At 39.8% G+C, this 18,845-nt stretch overlaps 1 protein-coding gene across 2 annotated transcripts; it reads left to right on the top strand.

The window, feature by feature from the left end:
* The first annotated feature begins 889 nt into the window (after positions 1-889).
* zgc:112982 (uncharacterized protein LOC503771 homolog) lies at positions 890-18,612 on the top strand. Of its 2 annotated transcripts, XM_062985312.1 has the most exons (11): positions 890-1,081; positions 4,161-4,204; positions 4,303-4,764; positions 5,249-6,121; positions 10,263-10,432; positions 10,515-10,644; positions 10,735-10,792; positions 16,963-17,084; positions 17,202-17,301; positions 17,426-17,531; positions 18,058-18,612. In XM_062985312.1, exons 2-11 carry the CDS (start codon positions 4,167-4,169, stop codon positions 18,069-18,071), a joined length of 2,073 nt encoding a protein of 690 aa, XP_062841382.1. In that variant the 5' UTR covers positions 890-1,081; positions 4,161-4,166; the 3' UTR covers positions 18,072-18,612. The 2 variants fall into 2 exon arrangements, with proteins under 2 accessions (XP_062841382.1, XP_062841384.1); XM_062985314.1 differs by lacking the exon at positions 5,249-6,121.
* The last annotated feature ends 233 nt before the right edge of the window (positions 18,613-18,845 follow it).

Below are 18,845 nucleotides of genomic sequence, written 5' to 3' on the forward strand. Positions count from 1 at the left end.
GATGGTATATAAATGGATGGATGGTATATAAATGGACGGATGGATGGATGGATGGATGGTATATAAATGGATGGATGGATGGATGGTATATTATTGGATGGATGGATGGTATATAAATGGATGGATGGATGGATGGTATATAAATGGATGGTTGGATGGATGGATGGATGGATGGTATATAAATGGATGGATGGATGGATGGTATATAAATGGATGGATGGATGGATGGTATATAAATGGATGGATGGATGGATGGTATATTATTGGATGGATGGATGGTATATAAATGGATGGTTGGATGGATGGTATATAAATGGATGGATGGATGGACAAGTGGGCGGGTGGACGAGTAGATAGATAGATAGATAGATAGATAGACAGACAGACAGACAGACAGACAGACAGACAGACAGACAGACAGACAGACAGATAGACATACATATCATATCAAAGAGTTTATGAATAAATAAAATATTTATTAAAATTACGGTTTTAAATAGACATTAGTAAATTAATCTTTGTGTCTTTATACAAATTAAAGATGATACATGAGTCCATGATAATATAATAAATGGTGTTACATTCTCTATAATGGGGCACAAAAATGTGAAAAGATGTTATTTAATATGTTATAATATAGAATATATTTTAGGATAAATTAGTGTGTAATAAAATTACATTGGTGGTAAACTGGATCTTCGTCCAAATGTCTCTGAAACGTTAGATTTAAACAATTTTAAGTTTAAACTATTTAACTATTTAAATAAATAATATGTATATACTTTATGAGCAAATATAACAGTAGTTGTAAATAGTCGATTATTTGAAGTTTACAGGGTAAATCAGATGAACTGGATGTGAATTTAGCTCCACCGTGCTGTCGGATCGGATGTTGCTGCTGTGGAGTTGAACATGTTCGTTGCGAAGGAAAACAAGCCAAGTTCTTCATTCTTTACATCATTCTGTTTTCATATCAGACACATTTAATTCTGTGTTTGTTACATTTTGGTGCAGCATTTGTGTAGAAACTGGTATTTTGGTGGACGTAACATCTTCTATCCGGTCGTGAACGGCGAATAAGGTAAAAGAGTTAAAGCTACTACACAGGCCTGACTAGCCTAGCACTGTTTAGCTTAGCATAGGTTAGCTTAGCTTGTTGACAAAAATTAACGTTAGTCGTTTTAGAAACAAAATAAAAACCACATTGTTAAAGAGTGGAAAGGTTTATTTATTTAGTCAGACCGACTGTAACAGACACAGTGAGAAGATAAAAGCTGCTAACCATAGCATAGCATAAGCTGCTTAGCTGAAGCTAGAAAAGACTCGTGTTGCAAATTCACATTTTTAAAACAAGTCTCAAATAAAAAAAAGAACCGTAAGGTCATGGTGTTCAGTCTCTTTATTATTTTGCATATGGCCACACTGCAGCTGGACCTTTGGTCTTAATCTAAAGAGTTGGGTCTTCATTACAGGACACAATTCCATCAAATAGCCAGACTGGTTTGAATTGACAGGAAGGTTCTGGTAACTGAAATAACCAGATAACATATGGACACAATATTGGGACATCTACAGCTTTTTTGGCATCACATTGTTAAAACATAGGCATTAATATGGAAATACCCAGCCCATGCGGTTCTAACAGCTTCCACTTTTCTGGAAAGGCTTTCTAGAAGATTTTAGAGTGTTTCTGTGGGAATTTACGCCTATTTATCCAGTTTTATCTCTGTTCTAGTTCAGCCCAAAGGTGTTTGATGAGGATGAGTGAATTAAACACATGAATTCAGCGATTAAGTCGTGTGTTGTGAAATGATTAATTGTATAATGTGTATGAAATGATTAAATGTACCATGATACTGTGTTACTCTCTTGCCAGGGCTCTGAATGTGCTGTACGAGGGAGATAAGCCAGGTCAGTGTATCCTGGAGCAGATAGCTAGCAGGCAAAACAGAAAACGAGTCACGAGTGTGCACATGATTGCAAGACATGTTTTTCGGACAGTAGTTGACCAGATGAAATCAGTTTGAGAACAAAGGCACCCAAGGGAGATATAAGAATGTGTGTGTGCACTGAATCGGGGCTCTCGCTCCTTTTCGTTTTGCATGCTCTTGAGGTTAGGTTTTAGGGAGCCCTCGGCCGAGAGAACTGGTACTTTTGATTTTCATACAGTTTGTAATAAATAACTTTGTTGATTCATAACTGAGCAGAGTGATCTTTCCAATTAACGAACGCGACAGTGTCCAAATACTTTTCTCCATATAGTGTATGTAGGTATATAGTGGTGGTGGCAAAAGTTTAGGAACACTAGTTAAATTGCTCCAGTTTTGCACTTTTTCTAGACATGACCACAACTCTCAAAGTACAGACCTTGGTACAAACCAGATCAAGTAAAGTTAAACAGTGCTGGCTGTCATGGACTTTACTTCATAGTAGGCTGACATGAACTCCATTAAACAATTATAATAAGACTTAAAGGGCAAGAGACAGAAGAACATTCAGCGATGTCACAAGATGTTCTTTGGAGAATTATGATATTGTCCTGGGATAATTGTTTTTTGGAGAAACTTGCCAGTTCTTGTGCTGCTCTCATTGCGGCAAAACCCCACCAATTCATGAATTCATGAGACATTTTAATGCTTGAATTTTCATCTAAGTTGTAATCAAAACAGACCCCAACTGTATACACACAGCTTCATTAGAAGTCCAGCTATATCAGACCTCCATTATGTCAAAATCAAGGACATTAAAATAAGTACAATAATGTGTTGTTCCACTTGCTGAACTGTTTTCAGATGCTGTTTTGTGTTTCTATGACCTTGCAGGGCTCTAGACTAACTTTTTGCACTGGTTGCACTGGTGCGCCTAACATTTTTTCTTAGGTGCACCAGCACAAAAGTTAGGTGCACCCAAATTTTCGACTGCATCGCATTTAACACCGCAGTTTTACAGGTTCACTTTTTTTTTTTTTTTTTTTTTAATCACTGTCCATACAGGCAATATTGACTTGTAATTAACTAACAATCTGGTCAACATGGCCTCGTCTGATGATCTGTTTGCTGCTGCTTGCCGCTGAAAGGCAGTGGGAAGAGGGGACACTCGGGCAGTGCATTTATCGCCGCATGTAATGTGTTTTATAGATGCATTGGGTTTTTCCAGCCTTTCAATTCAAAATGTATTAGAACCAGTCACAAATACACTATTGCCGGCCACTGTCTTCCCATGCTCTTTACAGTTAATTATAGTATTATAGTCTAATAATAGCAATTATTTTTTATAAAAATAATAATAGAGTAAATGTGTATGTATGTGTGTATATCTATTTATATGTGTGTGTGTATATTTAAAATTATATGTATATATATGTGTGGGTTTGTGTGTGTGTGTGTGTATGGGGCTCTAGAGTGTTAGTGTAATCTTAAATGCAGTGCATTCTATTATCTGCTTTACTGAATCTTTTACACAGATTCCCAAAATCGCTTGCGGTGCACTCACTGTGTATTTTGACTACATGTATTCTAATATATTATGGTCTTTTAGTTATTTTTATATTTTATTAACGAAAATATTGTCGTGTTTTTACTTTCACTATCGCCGCACTTTATCGCTAGCATTAGCCCCTTGCTACTGTAGAGGGTCGGCTCACCTAGCCGCTGTCCGGTGGGGATGTTTCGGGTCTTTTGCTGTGCGGGAATAAAGGCACACGACAGGGTCGAGTCACTTTAACTGTTTAGTCAGGACTTCGGTGAGCATTACAACACTTTAGACTGCCTAGTTCCAGAACCCCAACTTCCATGCTGGGGACATCCGGCGAGTCTCATATACAAAACTAAACTTACTGCAGAACATCCGAACGCACGTGTATAAACCTGGTGCTGCATTCTGATTGGCTGAGCTGAATGTTGCTTACATATCGCCGCCAGAATAATGTCCCGCCCTTCACTATCTCTGATTGGTTTAGACCATGATATTGGCCTAATGTGCGTCTGTTGTTTTTTTTTTTCCCTCGGAAGCCTGGTCGCACCGGTGCGACCTGAGATTTTTTTTAGTCGCACCATTGAGAAATTAGGTCGCATGTGCGACCAAATTGGTCGCACTCTAGAGCCCTGCCTTGCTAATAAAATATACCTGCTCTGTGTGGATAAAATTCCCTTGTTTTTAAGGTGACAATGTCACGACCACGCTCAAGGACACCTCTTCATTCAAGGTATGTAGGTGTAATAAGTGAAATATTTCATGTGTAACATATATTAGCACATAGATAGTATTGTGAGTTTTTTCTTAATTCATTATGGTTATTCATAGAAACTCCAACCAGAATGGAAGACGCAGAGATGGATTTTACGGCGGGCTGTATCAAGCGAATCCATGGAGAGGCCAAGAACTTGTCAATGAAGCGGAAAGTGCTGAAAACTGGGAGAACAGCTACTCTCGAAAAGAGGACCAGGTTGACCACTGGGCGAAGTTCATCGAGGCAATAGGACAAGCCGGGAAAGGGAAACCTTCACCCATGACAAGATACCTTGAAGAGAAATCGTCTCGCTCTCCACGTAGATCGCACAGGGAGAGATCGTCCTTCTCTGAAGCGGTGAATTATGAAGCTGAAACACATGACGGGAATCACTCGATGGGTCGCAGGAGGAACGATCATGATGTCCATTCACACAGGCACTATTCAAGAGGTGCAAGTCCTAGAATGGAACATGGATATCAGAATGAAGAACATGAACCAAGACATCAACATGAAAGAGGATCGTATATGGCGAGGTACAGCAACACTGAACACACCTTCTGAAGCGGTATACTCTACTTAACACAACTGAGGAGAGGAAAAGGAGTGCAGAGAGAATTTTCTTGACATTAAATGTCAAATGTGTAAAAACATTTAGTTTTGAAATGCTAGCACATACTTCCTCTGAGACATGAGCAGCCAATTATCTGCTTCTTTATAAGCTGAGGTCCTACACAATGACAATGGGTAGGTTAACATGCTTCAAAAAGGGTGCTTCCCACTTTCTGGAATTGGCTGGCATTGCATAATTGATTGGGGAAATGGGAATGCTATCTTCACCCAGAAGACAGCTCCAATCAATCAGCACTTGGCACCAATCATTTGTGGCATAGTTTGGGATTGAAAGGCTTTTTTAATCAGCCTTTATTTTGAGCTAAGTAAACACATGAAAGTTATTTGTACTTGTTAAACTTACAGCTGAAATTTCACACACAAATTTCACTTGCTTTTTCAACACAGGTCTCAGAAGTCAAATTATAGGGAAGATCATCTTCATCATAAAGGATTTAGACATTCGGATCCACAGGAAGAATTTGGAGGCTCTCACAAGGGCTTTGGCCCACGTGGTGCACCTGTCATAGTGGAGCATGACCATGGAATCTCGACACATTATGGAAGGAACAGAGACGCCTCAAGGAATCGTGATGCAACTAAATCAATGAGCCGTGATCCAATTATGAGTCAAGATCACCCAAGGAACAGGGATTCGATTATGGCCCGCAAGCATCCAAGGAGTCAGGATAAAGTTATAAATCCGAAGCATTCGTGGAGCAGGGATCCTCAGACAAGAAGTGGTTCAGTAATGACGAACAGAGAATATTCCGTAAGCACCCATTCGGTTATGAACCGAGAGCATTCAAGGAGCAGGGATCCTCCGAGAAGGGGCGGGAATCATCAAAAAAACAGCGAACCACGTAGTGGAAGAGGTCCCCCAAGAAGACATGACCTCATAAGGAACAAGGACGGACACGGTGGTTTTGCCGACTATCATTTTCGAGAGGAAGAACAGTCCCACGCCTCTTCAGCTGGCTGGGAACCTCCCATGTCACAACACAGGGAGCAGCCAAGAATGAAATCGCATCCAAGAGATTCTCATGGGCGGAAGGCGACAGATTTCAACACTGATGTGGATTTAAGAATGGGTGAGAAGATGGGGATGGGATGGAAGCAGGAGATACAAGCTGGACAGCACCGTGGTGACATGCAGAAACAAGGAAAGACTTCAAGATTTCAGCCTAGGAACTGCAAGACTCCGGGAGCTAGAGAAGACTTCAGCAGACACGAGACTCTCAAGATCCAGGTCGATATGAGTCGTCCTGTGGGACAGAGCAGGTACAGTATCGCCGCTTTAAAGTTTGGGTATGGTTGAAAGTTCATGCCTCTTTTCTAGATAGGATGTTACAGCTTGAAGATGACAGTCACTCCATGGAGCTTTATGGAGGTGATCGGTTTTGGAATTTGGATAAGAAAGGGAAATTGGAAAACCACGATGCAATATGCTTCATCAAAAGCGTGGACATTTGTCTACATGCCTATGGATACTTATGGACCACTTTTCAGAGTCTAAGGACTTTATGGAACATCACATTAATCCAAACAAGATGGTCAGTGTAAAGGAATCATCACAGTTTGAGCTGAGCACCTAAGGAGCACTTGAAGATTCACTCTTTTGAAGCTTGTTATGTCTAACGCTTAAGAGGACAACTGGAAGCAAACTACATTTCTGAGTGAATGGAATATTAAACCTTGTAGATGATGGTAAAACAACTGGTACGTTTATATGAAGTGTCGGCTGTGCAGCAAACCAGCTCAAAGCTCTGCAAAGCTTGTGGAAACAATACAAGATAGAAAAGAGTCTATCATACCAACCTTTGTTTTTCATCACCCTGGAAAGATATTCAGTTTCCAAGAAGAAGGTGATCAAGGACGTAGGAACAGAGAAGGATGCGGTTTGACCAAGTAGACGAGGTTGGATTGAATCTCATATCCTGCATTCTCACTGGCACCCTTCCTGGACTGTACTGATTTTCATAAGGTGGTACCAGGCACAGTTTGTCTACTTCTCGACTACACATAATCATATGATAACTTCAGTAATTTCAGTATATTGAGGAGGAACTGGCTTTGCTTAAGAAATTGTAAGAACCTCGAGGGACCAAAGGAAGAAAACCAAATGAGGATGAACGTCTCATGTGCACCATCAAGCCAAGATATGTCAGACCCAAGACCCAAGTGATTTTATGTGCAATCTGAGCTGTGATGTTTTGAACAATGAAGATTTACAGGAGGATTGAAGCACTTCTTACTTACCGTTTATCCACCCTTCATAAAAACTCAAGCACTGAAAAGTAAACTTGTCTGAAGATAGTGGATGGGGCTGAAGCTAATGCAAAGAGTACAGCACTGGATGTCTCACCTGTTGACTATAGTCCTCAGACTGGAAGGATGCAGTACTTACATGTTTGTTCTCAGTTACTACTTACTTGAGACTTAAAAGACTCGGTCTCAAAGGTGGATTAAGCTTCAGCTGTTCAATTTCTCCAGTGTTTTCTTAAGTTCTCATCAAATCAGAATGACATGAGATGGATGTGAAGAGCATTTTTACATGGATTGGGATGGTTCGGGTCAAATATAATAACGAATGATCTCTCTTGTAGAGAAATATGAAGATGTTGCGCCCACCAAAATACCAGTACGTGATTGGGAGATTGTAAAAGGCCCTACCGTGCCGACAGAATGTATGAAATTCAGCCAAGAAACAATGAAGTTGGGTTTGCAGCACACCATAGGAGAATAAGAGTACTAGTCTGGAAACAATGACGCAGACCCATCACTAATGGGTTACCATGGTGTTAAATATCCATTCACCCAATCATCCATCCACCCATCCTAAAAGGTAAAATTCTACTCTTTTGGGAGCAAAGCTGACAAGGTAAGTCTACAAACACTCTTAATTACTGATCCTACGTTTTATGGAGGGCACGCGGTTATCGAACAGATCCTACTGAAGATGTTTGGGACCTCCTTGCTGATTTTAGACCAACATGACCCTTCGACCCTTCCTACTTTTGAGGCTTGATCTATCTACTGGTCAATAGGACAACTGGAAGCAAACTAAATTTCTGAGTGAATGGAAGATCAAACCTTGTGGCTGATGGTGAAACAACTAGTACATTTGTATGAAGTGGATATTCAGCAAACCAGCTCAAAACAAGTGAAAACAGTGAGAGTCCCTGAGAATGGATTTTGGATTACGGGTCAATTGTTATGGGTCAATTGTAAATGGACCTCATGGCCTGGGATTTTCTACAAGACGTCTTCCAGTACCAGTCAACATCTGATGTGAAGAAAGCAAGAAAACAAAAGGTCAACACTTCACACTGACAGCAAGCAGCATCACATTCTCAAACATCTAATGAAGAGAGAAAAGTTTATCCTGGAATAATGGCATGGAACTTACCAATTTATCAAGGCTGGACATTTACTGCTCAATAATTGAACACTTGAATAATTGTCTCGTTTTGCTGGAACAAAAGTCATGTGGACTGTGGACGTTCTTCACAAGGCAATTTAGAGGAACAAACCTCCTTCCAGTTGCAAGCAACACCGAAACCTACAGAAGAAAAATGCTTTAACAGTTTCCAGATGAACATCTCACACCAGAATTTCCAGAATGATGGATTTGATATCCTGAAGAACCTGAGCTAAAAGAAGCTTGGTGAAGAGGCATCAACAAATAGTTCAATGTGAAAAGAGGCATGAACATTCACCATCCGTTTGACTTAGTGGTGTACTTAAAAGCAGCAGAGGTTTAACAGCGGAACAGCTAGACAAATTCACGCATATACCCTGTAGCTCTGTTCAGATTGGGTTTGTTCATCAGGGGGGCGTCGGTAGTGCAATATTTACCTCTGTGATCGAATGACAAGGAAATGACCATGAAAGGAACAAGATTCCATGGGTTGTTTTTTTCTTGCATCGCTCTCGGTCATATGATCACACTCCATACTCTCCAGGTTTATTTGGCAGTGTCTAATATCAAAGGAATGATGATGATCAATGTACTTAATTAGGTGTAAAGCGGTTGGTTATAACGGTTAATTTTTTTTTACTATTTGAGAACTGTAAACTACGGCATGTTACAGTGATCAGAATACATTCCCCCCCCCAAACAAAAAAAGAGGTGACGAGCTTTGGACAGAATGAAAATTATTTGACTAACGCATAATAATATCAGATTATACAGATAGGGCTTATGTTATATGCATAGAAATAAAACCCAGCATACCCTGCCGTTTGCTTTTTGATACACCCGGTCAGTTTTTCCAGCTTAATTGCAGTAAATTGAACTTCTGTTTTCATTCACACTAACGCCAATCAAATAAATAAACGTTTTAAAATCAGTAACACCTTTAATTTCCCCTGAGAATGATTCAGGTTGCTCTGTGTGCTGGTAATTAGTAAATTATATCGATTATAAGCAGATTATATCGATTTACAAAAAGTAAAGGGTCATGGGAGTGCAAGATAATTTAGAAGCTATTTTTTGTTGAATGAATATTATTGCAGCACGAAGACAATTCCCCATTCGGCCTCGCCTTCCTCTGACACGGAAATTGTGTCCGTTAGGCATCATGCGTCATGGTGGTGAAGGTGGTGGTATATTATATATTGGGTGACTGTTGCGCCACCCAAGTGCCTTAACAGAAACTTTTGCTGACCTTCCTTACTGGCAGGCTTTATAAGCGTCTGTTAGTCACATGTTGTCGATCTTATGTTTTTGTATTTGGCATCGGTTATGTGGTTGAATTGGCAATTTAGGGCTGATGTTGTGGCATAGTTTGATGTGCTTTCCCTGTATCATCTGGTCCCATAATTGTGCTACTAGTTTGTCTACTCTAGATTGTGTCCAAAAATTCTGTCCAGGGTATATTTGCAGCCTGTGCCCAGCATAAAAAATAGACATACAGGACCTGTTACAAAGTACATGGGATATTGGTTTTGCCCCATTTGCCATGGTTGGAAACAAAACCCAACCAAAGAACCACTAAAATTACACAATTGTGAAGCATACATGAGACTTTCTACAGTCAAGCAGCCTTTATATCAACATGAGTTGAGACTGTTGTGCAAGAAAACCCTCTGCCCCCAAGTCCACACTATAAAGCTTACCTGAATCTTGTTTCTGATTACATGGAACAAGAAAATGAGAAGCAGGGACGTCCTTGTGTGGCAGCCTCCCAGACCATTGTGATATAAAGCTTGCTTGGATGTTGACACTTGTCACCTGTGTAGCAGTTAGACCACATAATCTGTCATCAGTGCAGTCTAATGAACCCTATTTTGGGATCTAGTCGCCTGCTTTAGTCACTCAAAACCAATAACAAGAAATCAGACGAAGTGGCACAAAATGTCACGTCATATTTGATTACTGGCTTTTTTCATCCTTTTCCTTCCTTGTGCCTTTGTGTAGCCATTTAGGCTATTCCTCAGACAGGCAGTTATCGCTCGATTTGGTCAATGTGGGCCGCCAGCGCCTCGACTTCCTGCCCATGCTGGAGCATTCTGGATCCTACAGGGAGACCGCAATGCACACTGGGACATTCGCACAAGAGATCATATCTTTGGTGCATCATGTGAAAGGTTGGCTGTGTTTGGCTGAATGTATTATAAACTATTAATAAAATCTACAGATAATTAATAACTGAATCTTTTTACTCTGTAGAGAATTATTTTCAGGGTCAGGGCGTTCCGCTGAACGAGCGGTTCTCAGATCAACAGCTGTATACTTTGGTGGATGAAGAGCAGTTTGCAAATGCTGAAGAGTTGGAGGACACCGGGCCCATCATAAATAGGTACTTGCGTCTTTTTCATGTTTGCATTAATAATTACATTATCAATAAGAATAAGGTTGGTAGAATATTTATTTTTGTACTTTTTTGCAGACCATTTTTCTCCAGATCTTCAGACACTCAAGTTTTCTGCAAGGTTGGGCCTTTGCAGGTAAATGAGTTTCCATCAATATCCAAGTTGGCGGGGGAAAAAATTGAGAATTTTTAAAAATACCTTTTTATTAAAACATGTTAACAGCAGCAGTTTTTAAATCCACTTGCTGGAATACGGGCTGTGTCCTAAATCGCATTCTACATGATCAAAAACCATTACCATGAAAAAAAGCACAGTCATGGGAAAAGGAAGACTTGGGTCAAACCCCCATTGGGTGATTGAATTTGAGTAACCACTAGCTTTGCATTCAAAGTTTTACTTTTCTACTGTGTGCTGATTGGATGCTGCCTCTGTAGTCAAGTACCAAAGTTCCATCACACCCCCTTTTCCAGGACAAATAAATTATTAACTCTTTATTGGTCTACTGAACTATTGGGTTGAGCTTACTGAGTCTAAATACTTGGGTAAAAATGAGCTGTATTTAAATAATCTGGGCTGTATCTGCTCTTTGGTTGACGTGTTAAACTCAAAAATATTGCTAGATGACACTGTGGTTAAGAAAACAGCCGTTCTAACCTATATTGAAGGTTGAAAATCATCAATAAAAGCATTAGTTTTGTGATCATATTAACTGTTTGATATTGTTTGGAGGCTCATTAATAATACTGTGTGCATTAGTAAAAGTATATGAATTGTATGTTGTTGGTATAGTCTCAAGAAACTAAAAAATACAAAGAAATATCATTTTTAAACATTATCTTCTTGGTGAGACCATTAAGGGGTCACACGACATCTCAAAAAATATATTGACATCAGTTTGTTGACATTGACTTATAATGACATCATCGTTTGTTGACATATGACATCATTGTTTGTTGACATATTGACATATAATGACATCATTGTTTGTTGACATATTGAGATATAATGACATCATCGTTTGTTGACATATGACATCATTGTTTGTTGACATATTGACATATGACATTGTTTGTTGACATATTGAGATATAATGACATCATTGTTGACATTGACATATAATGACATCATTGTTTGTTGACATATTGAGATATAATGACATCATTGTTTGTTGACATGAGATATAATGACATCATTGTTTGTTGACATTGAGATATAATGACATCATTGTTCACATTGACATATAATTACATTGTTGACATATGACGTCATCGTTTGTTGACATATGACATCATTGTTTGTTGACATATTGACATATAATGACATTGTTTGTTGACATATTGAGATATAATGACATCATTGTTGACATTGACATATAATGACATCATTGTTTGTTGACATATTGAGATATAATGACATCATTGTTTGTTGACATGAGATATAATGACATCATTGTTTGTTGACATATTGAGATATAATGACATCATTGTTCACATTGACATATAATGACATTGTTGACATGACGTCATCGTTTGTTGACATATGACATCATTGTTTGTTGACATATTGAGATATAATGACATCATTGTTGACAGACATATAATGACATTGTTGACATATGACATCATTGTTTGTTGACATAATGACATCATTGTTTGTTGACATATTGACATATAATGACATCATTGTTGACTGACATATAATGACATTGTTGACATATGACATCATTGTTTGTTGACATATTGAGATATAATGACATCATTGTTTGTTGACATATTGAGATATAATGACATCATTGTTTGTTGACATGAGATATAATGACATCATTGTTCACATTGACATATAATGACATTGTTGACATATTGAGATATAATGACATCATTGTTTGTTGACATATTGAGATATAATGACATCATTGTTTGTTGACATGAGATATAATGACATCATTGTTTGTTGACATTGAGATATAATGACATCATTGTTCACATTGACATATAATGACATTGTTGACATATGACGTCATCGTTTGTTGACATATGACATCATTGTTTGTTGACATTGACATATAATGACATTGTTTGTTGACATATTGAGATATAATGACATCATTGTTGACATGACTATCTTTTATTTATTTTTATTTATTTGTATCTTTTTCCTGTATTGGGTAAGCAAATCTGCTGCGCTAATTGCGTGTCTGTTAGTTCAATTATTTTAACTAGTCTGTGTGGCCTGTGACATGATGGCGCCGGTGTGTGTGGCTGGCCGTCTGTTACTCTCGCTTTGGTTAGCGTTGTTAATGTTGCTAAGCTTTGGCATCTCACATATTAAGTCTCTACTGGTGTATGATCGCCAATCTCTCCTGGATCTTAGACATAATGTCAGCTATCTAAATGTGTTTAATTATGATAGACAAAACACTCTGCCCCCGCTCCTATCGGATATTCCGACTCACCTGTACCGGGCCTCGGCTCTAATCCCCCGGCGGAAGCGCCGTCGCCGCCGCGGTAAACGTGCCGGTCGGTTAGTGAAGCTGAAAGTCCATTTCCCGGACAGGACATGAATTACCCCCTCCATTTAGTGTGTCCCGGCGCTTTCTGGAGCCCATCGACATCTCCCTGGTACCTGTCACCGACTTGGATGAAGGTTTCGGGCCCCGCCGCCCCTGCTCTCCTCGGCTCCGCCAGCGTGGGGTGAATCCAGGTAATTTGAGGACGTTGCTCCGGGCTTCCAGATTCGCTAAACCACAGGCCCCAGTTCCCGCCAGGATCGGTTTGGTGAATGCCAGATCACTGGCAAATAAAACTTTTATCCTAAAGGATTTCTTCTGTTTCCGAAGCCTGGATTTTCTCTGTGTGACTGAGACTTGGATTGGTGCCGGTGAGTACAGCGCTCTTGTTGAACTTTTACCGGCTGGCTGTAATTATTTTAATTCACCGCGGACGTCAGGCCGGGGAGGAGGAACGGCGGCTGTGTTTAAAAATGACTTTAAATGTAAACAGCACGCTGTATCATCTTCTTTCTCCAGTTTTGAAGTCACCTTATTTGAGGTGGGTCGCGCTGACCTGGTGCTGTGCGCTGTCATCTACCGACCCCCTAAATACAATAAGGACTTTGTGAATGACTTTTCTGATTTCCTGGCTGGACTTATGCCAAATTATGATCGCATCCTTATTGTCGGGGATTTTAACATTCATGTATGTTGTCCTGATAAACCGCTGGTGAGGGAATTTTTAAACATCATTGACTCTTTTAATTTAGTGCAGTATGTGTCCGGTCCCACACATGAACATGGTCATACCTTAGACCTTGTTCTTTCTCATGGTTTGTCTGTGTCAAATTTAGAGATCTGTGACAGTGGGTTTTCTGATCACATGCCTGTTTTATTCGATGTTGTTTTATCCTGTGCTGCAGTTAAATCTTGCGTTCCTGCTCGGCTTTGTCGGAGTGTTAACCCCCTCACTGCTGGTCAATTCTCTGCTGCTTTCGATCAGCTTTGTCCCCCTCCTGACTCAGCCTCTGTTGATACGGGGGAGCTCAGCTCCTGGTTTGATGTCTCTTGCAGAACCATACTGGACTCAGTGGCCCCATTAAGAACCATACAGCCGAAAGTTAAACCCGAGCCCTGGCTTAATGACAGAACTCGTGCAGCAAAGCGGGAGTGTCGCAAAGCTGAGCGCAAATGGAAGAAGGACAAGCTGCAGGTTTCATTTCAAATCTTAAAAGATTGCTGGCGTTCTTACCAGAACACTATCAAAGAAGCCAAAAGAAAATATTTGTCAAATATTATCATGGCAAATTGTCATAATCCACGGGTGTTATTTAAAACCATTGACTCTGTTCTTAAGGCCCCTCAGCCCATCTGTTCAGAAGCATCCCCTGAAATGTGTGATAACTTTCTGCACTTTTTTATTGACAAGATTGTCGCAGCACGAGCTCCTACCACAGCTCCTGCCTTCGACCCCTCTGACTCTGTCCCTTGCCTGACTGTGTTTGATAGTTTTGAGCCGGTGACTCTGTCGCACTTGGAGGATGTGGTAGGCCATTTAAAGCCTTCTGGTTCTCCCTGTGACGATATGCCTCCTCACTTTTTTAAAGAGATTTTTCATAGTATAGGGCAACAGGTTCTGGCCATTATTAACAGGAGTCTATCCTCTGGTGTTGTTCCTGTGAGTTTTAAACATGCTGTAGTGCAACCCCTGCTTAAGAAACCTGGCCTTGACCACACGGTATTGGCTAATTATAGGCCTATTTCCAAGCTGCCCTTTATTTCAAAGATCTTGGAGAAAGTTGTTTATGCTCAGCTGAAAGTTTTTCTGGATGAGCATAATATCCTGGAGGTCTTTCAGTCTGGTTTTAAAACCCTGCACAGCACAGAGTCAGCGTTGCTTAGGGTTTTCAATGACATCCTCCTGGCCAATGATTCTGGTGACCATGTGATCCTTGTCCTGTTGGATCTAACCGCGGCTTTTGACACGGTAGATCATAACATTTTAGTCTCCCGGTTGCAGCACCTAGTGGGCATTTGTGGTAGTGCTTTGGAATGGTTTAGGTCCTATCTGACGGACAGAACTTTGTGTGTGAGTTTTGCTGGTTCAGACTCCTCCCCAGCTCCCCTGCCGTATGGGGTTCCACAGGGCTCAATTTTAGGACCCCTCCTCTTCTCACTTTATCTGCTTCCACTGGGCTCCATTTTGAGAAAGCATGGCATCTCATTTCATTGCTACGCTGATGACAGTCAGATATATGTCCCGCTGAAGAAGAAAGATGCTTTCTCTATTAAGCCACTTCTGTTATGTCTTAATGACATTAAAGCCTGGATGGCCTTAAATTTTCTGAATTTCAATGAAAAGAAAACAGAAGTGATGGTGTTTGGTCCCAGTGGTTCCTGTGAAGCCCCTCCTGTTGATTTGGGCCCTTTGACACAGCATGTGAAGCATACAATCTCTAACTTGGGTTTTAAGATGGACAGTGATTTTAAATTGGACCGTCAAATTGGTGCAGTAGTCAAATCCAGCTTTTTCCATTTGAGGCAGCTGGCAAAGGTGAAGTCAATCCTTTCACATGAGCACTTTCAAACAGTGATCCATGCCTTCATCACATCTCGGCTGGACTACTGTAATGCACTTTATTTTGGAGTCAGCCAGTCCTCCCTCAAACGTCTCCAGTTAGTGCAAAATGCTGCGGCCCGACTTTTAATGGGATCACGTAAGAGAGAGCATATAACCCCCATTCTGGCCTCCCTCCATTGGCTGCCCGTGCATTTCAGAGTACATTTTAAGATTCTGTTGTTTGTTTTTAAATCTTTAAATGGACTTGCCCCGCCTTACCTCGCTGAACTGCTCCATCCCCACACTTCTGCTCGGTGCCTCAGGTCAGCTGATCAGCTGCTCCTGGAGGTACCAAGGTCAAAGCGTAAGCTCAGAGGGGATAGAGCTTTTTCAATCGCTGCCCCTAAATTATGGAACAACCTACCACTCCATATTAGACAGGCCTCTTCACTGGCTATTTTTAAAACTAGTCTTAAAACCCATTTTTATTCCTTGGCTTTCAATCCAGCATGAGACTTCTCATTGTTTCTAGTGTTTGTTTTATGTTTTATAATTATCTATGTACAGCACTTTGTCACAGCTGTTGTTGTTTTTAAAGTGCTCTATAAATAAAGTTGACTTGACTTGACTTGACTTGACATTGACATATAATGACATCATTGTTTGTTGACATATTGAGATATAATGACATCATTGTTTGTTGACATGAGATATAATGACATCATTGTTTGTTGACATATTGAGATATAATGACATCATTGTTCACATTGACATATAATGACATTGTTGACATATGACGTCATCGTTTGTTGACATATGACATCATTGTTTGTTGACATATTGAGATATAATGACATCATTGTTGACAGACATATAATGACATTGTTGACATATGACATCATTGTTTGTTGACATAATGACATCATTGTTTGTTGACATATTGACATATAATGACATCATTGTTGACTGACATATAATGACATTGTTGACATATGACATCATTGTTTGTTGACATATTGACATATAATGACATCATTGTTTGTTGACATATTGACATATAATGACATCATTGTTTGTTGACATATTGAGATATAATGACATCATTGTTTGTTGACATATTGAGATATAATGACATCATTGTTTGTTGACATATTGAGATATAATGACATCATTGTTTGTTGACATATTGAGATATAATGACATCATTGTTTGTTGACATATTGAGATATAATGACATCATTGTTTGTTCAATCACAGAAACGCCTGCAGCCTCCAGGTCCCGGTGATCTCAGGTTCGACCTGGAGAAGAAGAGACTGCAGAAACTGGAAGGAGTGAAGATCACCATTGCTGGAAACTCTAGGATACCGCCTCAGCAGCCGTATGATCGTTTAAACATACCATATTCCCCTGTTTCCAAACAGTGGCGGTCCGTTAGCGATACATTTATATTAATAATCTGAGTCCTGACTTACATTTACTCTTGTTCCTCTTTTAGTCAGGAAAATAAACCTGCATACGCCGATGTCGAATATCGGCCTGATTCACTGAGTGATCTCGGGTGGTCCAAGCTGGAGCATCAGCGAACGGATCAGTGGGTGAGTAGATTTCTGTATCCTGTACCATGTGGTTTAGGATGCAGCTCCTTGTGACAGGTTCCTCGACTGTGACCTTATGATTGTTTTGTGGACAAGATCAGACTTTTTTCTCTCTCTGTTGCAGGATGGTCCTCCTGCAAAAAGGTTCGCCCCGAATTTCAATGCCAGAAGGAATTCTGATCGCTTAGGCACGCGATCAGGACCACGCGGGAGACGGAATCCAAATATTGGTAAGAGTATTACACTGCAGGACGTGGTACTAAAATCTAATCCATATCCAGATTTAAATGCAGTGCATTATCAGTAGAGCCACAATGATGTGGTGATTGATAGATGGGTAGGTAGATGGATGGATTGTGGGTGGACAGATAGGCCACACAAGCAATACATCCTACTCTCTCTATGATGTAACATAAAGCCTCCACAAGGGGGCGTTCACGTACAAGGTATTTTTAATTATTATTATTTTTCTCTGCGACCCTGACTTCATCGAATACAGCACAAGCAATTGAGGGTTAATGGTCTTGCTCACGGGTCCAACAGGGACAACCTAGCAGTAGTGGGATTGAAATAAGCGACCCTCTGAGTACTAGTCTAATACCTTTGCTGATGCTGACTGTCCATGTTTAATATAGTTGTAGCTTATGATAAAAAATTTTTTTAATTTAATAATTGGCTTTTTGAAGCCAAAATACAATTTTAAATCATGTTTGTGTGCATTTGGATCATATTATTATTATCATTATTATTTTACAGGTACCAGGTGGTGAGAGGTGGGACGGAGGTGAAAGTCTCTGGAGTCGTAAGCACATGGCTACTCGATGCAAATGCATTTCTGTTTTTAGATTCGGATTCCTTCACACATCAGACGTTCATGTATTTACCAAAGCGAGCCTTTTAAATTCAGCACATAAGAACTTTAATTTGCCACTTATAGAATTTTTATGTTCATTTGTCATTATTTAGAGCAAAATTTATCATTTACATTTCAGCACCAGCAGAATATCTGAAACGCTTTTGTTAATCCACCCTGAAACATTTGCTAATCAGTAATAACTCATCTCTTACTAATTAACAGCAATGATAACAATACTGTTCACATGTTCTCATACCCCCAGTGAAAACCCCAGGGTTTATTTTGTTCAGTTTGGTCGATCTACAGTTATTTAAAAGTGGTTTATAGATTTAGGTGCATTCTGTGCCTTTTTCTTTTTGTTTTATGTTTTCATGAGTTTTGTTGATGTTGAGGGGAAACTGTACTGTTTGTACATATAGTTTTGTATCAAATAAATCAACTTATAAAGAAAAGTTCTTGAGTCTCACTTTCTGATTATATTCAAGAACCAAATTATACAGATTTCTGTAAAACCGAGCAAGTGTTAATGGTGCTACAGTAAATTCACCTTTTCGAGGTCTGTGTGGACCTGAACCTGGGACCTTTTTCCCGTGTTCATGTAGGTTTATGCAGGTTTCCTCCTCTCTTGGTACCCTGGTTTCTCTCAACCTCTCAGAAACATTTGGAAGATGGATTGGCTGGTGTGTGT

The sequence above is a fragment of the Trichomycterus rosablanca genome, chromosome 23 (genome assembly GCF_030014385.1).
Source record: "Trichomycterus rosablanca isolate fTriRos1 chromosome 23, fTriRos1.hap1, whole genome shotgun sequence".
NCBI lineage: Eukaryota > Metazoa > Chordata > Actinopteri > Siluriformes > Trichomycteridae > Trichomycterus > Trichomycterus rosablanca.